Source organism: Lepus europaeus, chromosome 21 (assembly GCF_033115175.1).
Source record: "Lepus europaeus isolate LE1 chromosome 21, mLepTim1.pri, whole genome shotgun sequence".
Classification (NCBI taxonomy): domain Eukaryota; kingdom Metazoa; phylum Chordata; class Mammalia; order Lagomorpha; family Leporidae; genus Lepus; species Lepus europaeus.
Window position 1 is genome coordinate 8,512,447 of NC_084847.1, and position 7,486 is coordinate 8,519,932.

General features: G+C 44.9%; 1 protein-coding gene across 1 annotated transcript; it reads left to right on the plus strand.

Moving 5' to 3' along the window:
* Positions 1 to 1,602: 1,602 nt before the first annotated feature.
* LOC133750420 (small ribosomal subunit protein eS27-like) lies at positions 1,603 to 2,016 on the plus strand. The gene has a single exon (XM_062180030.1). It carries the CDS (start codon positions 1,761 to 1,763, stop codon positions 1,896 to 1,898), a length of 138 nt encoding a protein of 45 aa, XP_062036014.1. The 5' UTR covers positions 1,603 to 1,760; the 3' UTR covers positions 1,899 to 2,016.
* The last annotated feature ends 5,470 nt before the right edge of the window (positions 2,017 to 7,486 follow it).

The following is a 7,486-nucleotide window of genomic DNA, read 5'->3' on the forward strand; positions in this document are numbered from 1 at the left end:
GCATCCCATATGGGTGCAGGTTCAGATCCAGGCTGCTCCCCTTCCAGTCCAGCACCCTGCTAATGGTTGGTCCTGGCTCCTGGCTTCTGCCTGGCCCAGCGCTAGCCATTTCTGCTCTCTGGGGAGTAAACCAGTTAATGGATGATCTCTTTCTCTTCTCCATAACTCTTGACTTTCATGTGAACACATTAATCTTTAAAAAGACAGCTGGGACTCAAACTTGTCCACATACAGCAGTAAATTTGATGAACACCAGTGATGTGGAGCTCAAGAGGTCACAGGATACTGCAGTGGGATACTCGGACAGAGAGGCGGGACACCAAGGCTCTTAACAGGAAAGGAGGCAGGCTCAGAGGAATCTGTCTTCAGATCCTGAGCCCTGAGCAAAGCAGGGCATTGTCTTACCCTGGCACAAACAACGGTAACTTTCCTCGTACATATTTGATTGCATACGTCTTGATTGGAGCTACAGCACCGCTTACACCTGCATGCGTTAGAATCCCCGCAGTTGGCCTAGTTCTCTTGAGCTATTTCTCAGAAAGCCCCTTCCACTCCCTGTTCCCAGAAATCCTCTAAGGCTTTTGCATTTAGCCAGTATTTTTCTACCTTAGGGGAGGGGTCCCTGCCACATTACCTTTTCTCTGGAAAGAATTTACCTTCAACCCTGGGGTTTTATGACACGTGGAGGTTAGTCCTGGCCCTGGGAGGTCCTAGGTTTGTGGGGCAGAGCCTTCTGCTGGCAAGGAGTCTCCTTGTTGAATCCAGGGTTCCAAGCAGGTGGGTCTCTTGGACAGGAATGTAAATGCAGAAGCTCTGGTAGGGTCCTCCTCTACTGTGTGGATGGAGAAGTAGAGAAAACTGGACTATAGAGAAGATGAGAGACAGAATCCCGATGGCTTTTCTATCCCGTGTTCTTGTTTGCTAGGGAACAGAGGACCTCTTCAATTCAAAACAACATGTATGTAGTAGCTAAGGTACCTATGAAACCTCTTTAACAGGAACTCTACATATCTGGCTATCTCGGAGGCTTCTTGGAACAAAACATCTTGCTTTGTCTGTACCCTAGCCCTGAGAACCTTGGCCCTGGCTGGTACGGTTTTCTCCGTGGCTGATATCTGCAAACACAAGACCCACAAGACACGGTTCATTGTTAGCGTGAGCTCATACAAACGTAAGCCCACCCTCCACGCCTTGTGGCTGCTGTTGCTTCATGAGCCACGGCCCTTCCTCTGCGAAGTAAAACTGTGTCCCTTCCTTTCCCATCCCCTTCCCGCAGCCTCGTGGGGCTGGCTGTTGCATCTTGAGGCGCAACCCGTTCTGTATGCGGGAAGACTGCCTGTGTGTTGCTGCCAATCAGCCGTGGCTGTCCTGAGTGCTTTGGCCTGCCGAGTACCTATCAGTGTCATCGAAGCCTGGCTGTGGGTCTCTTCCAGGTCTCCCATGAGCGACTTTTAGTCTGTTTTCAGCTACCTACAAGCTCTGTAGCTGATAGACACCTGTCCTCTCTTCCTTGGACAACTTCCTTCTCACAGCAGTTTCCACTAAACCCACCATTTGGCAATTACCATCACATTGTAGAATACACACATCCTGGCCCGCTCGCGTGCTGTCACTAGGGGAGTAGCCAGCGTCGGTGAGAGGCGCCGGGCTCGCACACCGCAGACGTGCCCTTGGCTAGAGATCTACTCCCTCCCTCTTTGGAGGAGGAAAAGAAGAACCATAAAAAGAAACGGCTGGTTCAAAGTCCGAATTCTTATTTTATGGACGTAAAATGCCCAGGTTGCTACAAGATCACCGCGGTTTTCAGCCGTGCCCAAACAGTGGTTCTTTGTGTAGGCTGTTCTACAGTTTTGTGCCAGCCTACAGGAGGTTGTTCCTTTAGAAGAAAGCAACACTAGTGACCCACACAACTTCCTGGATTTGTGTTCTCACGGAAAGCCTTATCATAAGTTCAGTGATTCTAGTGAATCTACTAAGATCATGTAATTTTGGTTGATTTTATAAGGTATACAAGTTATCCCCTTTTTTGATGTCAGTTTTTCAATAAAGTTTTGATTATGGGCAAAAAAAAAAAATTCACATATCCTTTAATGCTGTATATTTTTCTCTCTTAGGTGTTTAATTTATAGACCTAGGAGGACAAGATGAAAATATTTCACTGCAACAACGTTTATAATAGAGAACAGGGAGAAATGGATCATCTATGCCTTTCAGTTGGGAGTTGGCTAAATTACACCAACAAAATGGAAGTGTGTGTGTGTGCAGATAAAGTCATAATAAGAGAGTTGGACTGAGGGTATAGTTATGTTTAATAATAAAGGCATTTCAATTTTTACTGTATAGAATGTTTCCATATTTGAGTTTTATAAGGATGTATACAATACTTTCTTAAAAATTGAAATAATTTAATTGTGATGGTTTCAAAAATACCTACAAATTCTAGGATACTCTATTTAAAGGGTGACACTTACTTTCTGTTCTCTTCAGTGTGGGATTTTCCAGGTTAATTTCTACTTTCTACCTCAAATCTGGAATCAAATTTTTTTTTATTTTATTTGAAAGACAAAGTTATGGCCGGCGCTGCGGCTTAACAGGCTAATCCTCTGCCTTGCGGCGCCGGCACACCGGGTTCTAGTCCCAGTCGGGGCGCCGGATTCTATCCCGGTTGCCCCTCTTCCAGGCCAGCTCTCTGCTATGGCCTGGGAAGGCAGTGGAGGATGGCTCAAGTGCTTGGGCCCTGCACCCGCATGGGAGACCAGGAGAAGCACCTGGCTCCTGGCTTCGGATCAGCGAGATGCGCCGTCCGCAGCAGCCGTTGGAGGGTGAACCAACGGCAAAAAGGAAGACCTTTCTCTCTGTCTTTCTCTCTCACTATCCACTCTGCCTGTCAAAAAAAAAAAAAAAAAAAGAAAGACAAAGTTACAGAGAAAGGTCTTCCATCCACTGGTTCACTCCCCAGATGGCCCCAACGGCTGGAGCTGGGCTGATCCAAATCCAGGAGCTTCTTCCGGGTCTCCCACGTGGGTGCAGGGGCCCAGGGACTTGGGCCATCCCCCATTGCTTTCCCAGGCCATAGCAGAGAGCTGGATCGGAAGAGGAGCAGCCGGGACTAGAGCCGGCGCCCATATGGGATGCCTGCGCTTCAGGCCAGGGCTTTAACGCACTGCACCACAGCACCGACCCTTGGAATCAACTACTTCTCTAGAATCTTTGTTTTCTTGAAGTGGAAACACTAAGGGAGAAACACTGACATTAGATTGGTCATTGTTGTTAGCTTTTTCAATGGGGAAGGCTCGGAAGTTCATAGATTTCTTTTGCTTTCCAAAGAGAAAATCGATTGTGAGTTCACAGTGTGCAAAACAGAGTTATTTGGATTTATAGTGCTTTTGTGATATAGATGAATAGTTTCCCATTCTCCTGTTTTCAATTACCTTTTAAAACTTACATTGTCGGCCGGTGCCGCAGCTCACTAGGCTAATCCTTCGCCTGCGGCGCCAGCACCCCCGGTTCTAGTCCCAGTTGGGGCACTGGATTCTGCCCTGGTTGCTCCTCTTCCAGTCCAGCTCTCTGCTGTGGCCCGGGAAAGCAGTGGCAGATGGCCCAGGTGCTTGGGCCCTGCACCCGCATAGGAGACCAGGAGGAAGCACCTGGCTCCTGGCTTCAGATCGGCGCAGCGCGCCAGCAGTAGCGGCCATTTGGGGGTGGACCAACAGAAGGAAGACCTTTCTGTCTCTGTCTCTCTCTCTCTCTCTCTCACTGTCTAACTCTGCCTGTCAAAAAACAAACAAACAAAAAAAAAAAACAGAAAAAAACCTTACATTTTCAATGACACAACATTAAATAATTTCTATTTTGTAGCAAATCTCCTATTTTTAACCATAAAAAGAGACACAATTATCCTCTCTTTTTAAAATACAGGACTTATTTCTGGATCATTCAGATTGTTGTTGCATGACCAAAATGATTATCTTTTTTTGGTCTAGCTAAATATTTTTGACATAATATTTTTGAAGCAAAAAAGTAAAAAAAAAAAAATGATAATACTGGAACCCAAGAAGATTACTATGAAAAATTTTAACAAAAATTGTAGAGGGGGCCAGCACTGTGGCAGAGCAGATAAAGTTGCTGCCTACAGTGCTGGCATCCCATATGGGTGCCAGTTCAAGTCCCTGATGCTCCACTTCTGATCCAGCTCTCTGCTATGGCCTGGGAAAGCAGTTGAAGGTGGCCCAAGTCCTTGGGCCCCTGCACCTGTGTGGGAGACCTGAAAGAAGCTCCTGGCTCTTAGCTTCAGATCGACATAGCTCCACCCATTGCCACCACTAGGGGAGTGAACCAGTGGATGGAAGACCTCTCTCTCTTCCTCTGCCTCTCTGTAACTCTACCTTTCAAATAAATAAATAAATCTTTTTTAAAATTTGCATAATTCTACATGAAAATAAGACTGTACATGTCAGAGCACTAACTAGTTGTGGATTAGAAGACTCTGTTTTGTTAACATGTCAACTGTCATATTTGTCTTTAACTCTGATACAGTGAATATCAAAATCATAACTCTTTTTGAAATATACAATAATAAATGAGTTCTGTAATTTATATGGAAATGGGAAGGACAAAAAAGAAGTAAAAAATTTTTGAAAAAGAAAAATTTGGAATATTTATAATCTCTGATCTGCATATCCACTAAAAAGCCATAGTAATCAAAACAATTTTTGATATTGCATAAGGATAAATATATAGGTCAACAGAAACAAGTAAGAAATCGGAAATAGATCCATCTATGGTCAATTTCTTTTAGAAAAAGGTGCCAAAGTAATTCAAAGTGGGAAAGAAGCGTCTTCAACAAGCAATACTGAAAGTGGGGGAAAAAATATGAGCAAAAAATGAAACTGAAAGGTTTGGAACACCTCTGCATTCAAGTTTTTCATAGCCCCCAGGAAGAAGACAGAGAAAGGAGATGGAGACTAACCTCAACAGAGACAGGTTGCTCTATTGAAGCAAAGAGGGGCCACAGTCTGTTCTTGCATGCAGGGTCGGGCTTTTAGATGGCTGCAACTTGCCTCCAGTGGTAAAGGAAACTTGGCCTCCTGGGGGCTTTCTGCTTGTCTGTTTTGCAAGCTGTTTGGTAAGGGGGCTTGAGAAAGGTCATGAGCAGAGTGAGGGTGGGGGTGGGGGAGTCTCTGGCGGGAGGAAGTGGGGGAGGGTAACATTTTTGTGAGCCTTATTGCCCTTTAGAAAATCAACTCTAACCACATCATAAACAAAAATTAACTCAAAATTGATCAATATCTAAATATAAATGCTATAACTATAGAATGTCTAAAAGAAAGCATAAAAATGGATCTTTATAACTGAGGTTTAAGCCAGGGCTCAGTAAACTGTGTACTGTGGACCAAATCTGGCCCACTGCCTGTTTTTGTAGATAAAATTTTATTGAGATGAAGCCACACTCGTTGTTTTTTTTTTTTGTGTTTTTGTTTTTTTAAGATTTATTTGAAAGTCAGAGTTACACACAGAGAGAGAAAGGTCTTCCAACTGCTGGTTCACTCTCCAATTATCTGCAATGGCCGGAGCTGCACAGATCCAAAGCCAGGAGCCAGGAGCTTCTTCCAGGTCTCCCACACAGGTGCAGGGGCCCAAGGATTTGGGCCATCTTCAACTGCTTTCCCAGGCCATAGCAGAGAGCTGGATCAGAAGTGGAGCAGCTGGGTCTCAAACTGGTTCCCATATGGGATGCCAGCACCGCAGGCGCCGGCTTAACCAGCTATGCCACAGCGCTGGCCCCATCAACACCTTTTAAAGCTATCATTCTGAGGGAGCCCAGGAAGAAGCAGGCCAGACTAACTCAATTCCACAGCTCCTTGCTAGCACAGAATACACTAAACAAAATAGAATGAAAGCCCATTGTAACAAATATTTGCCAATGGACAAGACTTAGGCTTTAACAAAAATAAGTTAGAAAAATCTCCATTAAGACTGGCTCTGCTTTCACAATAGCTATTGTGTAACCATTATGTTTGTTCTTTGGAAATGACATGCTAAAAACATACAAATATCTCCAGACTGTGAGACCCCAGTGGCTTGGTGCTCCCTCTCTACCAGCCCCTCTGTTTGCCTCTTCTCACCATTGTGTCTGGTCTCATAAATTGTCATCAACACGCAGATACCAACCAGGACTCATCTCACCAGTTTTCTAACAACAATTCTATTACCTCTTGATTTCTTTTGTATTCAAATGTCAGAGCTGTTATTCACTCTCTTTTGAACAGAGTTTTCATTTTGTCTGCTACCTTTTCTCTTTGTAGTTTTCTGTCCCGACCCGCGGGACAGCAACTGGGGTCGAGTACCTAGAAGGAGAAATGAGAGGGGCAGGAGACACAAGGATGGCAGCAAGACAAGTGCTGATCAAGCTGCAACTTTATTTTTTGAACTGCTCACTATATATCATTGAGGCATGGGAAAGAGGAAGGGCTTGTCTTCGCTACTGCAGTGCTGACGCAATCAAGAAAAACCCGCGGGGCCCTATTACGGGAAGGGGCCCTGTTACGGGAAGCTACAAGATTAGGGAAGGGGGGTAGGGCGGTTACAGGCGCATGGTTTCTACAAGATTAGGGAGGGGGGCAGGGCGGTTACAGGCGCATGGCTTATAGTACATTTTATCTGACACGCCAGGTTTTTCTATTACCAAGAGGTAAGGCCACCTACTGCATGGTCCCTGACAGTTTTCATCAGTTTTAACCAAATGTGCCAGGTGCTTCAAGTTTAATATCATGTTACAAGTGTTTTCTTTGGGCTAAGCTTGCTTAGAATTCATATTACTTCCTTTATCTGTGTCTTTGTAATCCCCTCATTCTGGGAGGCCTTTTGTACATACCATTGTTATGCCCAGTTCCATTGTCCCTAAAGACCACCAAGGGAGCTGATACCCCTGTAAAACACAGGAGAGTTTTATCGCAAGCTCCAGCCTGGATCTGAATTGAGAGCCTGGACTCTTCAGTTAACAGGGTTTTTATAGGGTTTTCAGAAACAGTCCATACATTATAGCACCATGCAGAAAATCCTCTCATTCCGCGGGAAATTCAAAGAACATCTCTTAAAATTGATTAGTGCATCCAGCGGCGGGAACGGACCTAGTACAGGTGGTTGGATGGCTTTGGGTTGATGCTTTTTAAAATGATTGGCTAACGTATAGGGTCTGAGCTGCTAGGGTGTAGGTGCCAAACTGCAGGGTTTCGGGATGTTATCAATCACCTTAACTGCCTGAAAAGACACCTGGAACTTTAGGTATTTCCCTGCTATCTGCTGATTGGCTGTTGCTAGGAGAGTTTATCACAAGGGGAGTTTATTTTATTTTTTTCCAGGAGCTTTTGGCTTAGGGTTCAGGGCCTGGTCAGGCCCGAGTTACAAGATGGAGGCCTAGTCTAAAATAGCTGTGCCTTGATCCAGGCTCAGGTTTCTTACCCTTTTATGTTCTTTTCTAAATTAT

Coding starts and splice junctions, on each gene's coding strand:
- LOC133750420 (XM_062180030.1), top strand. CDS start 1,761: ATGGACGTAAAATGCCCAGGTTGCTACAAGATCACCGCGGTTTTCAGC.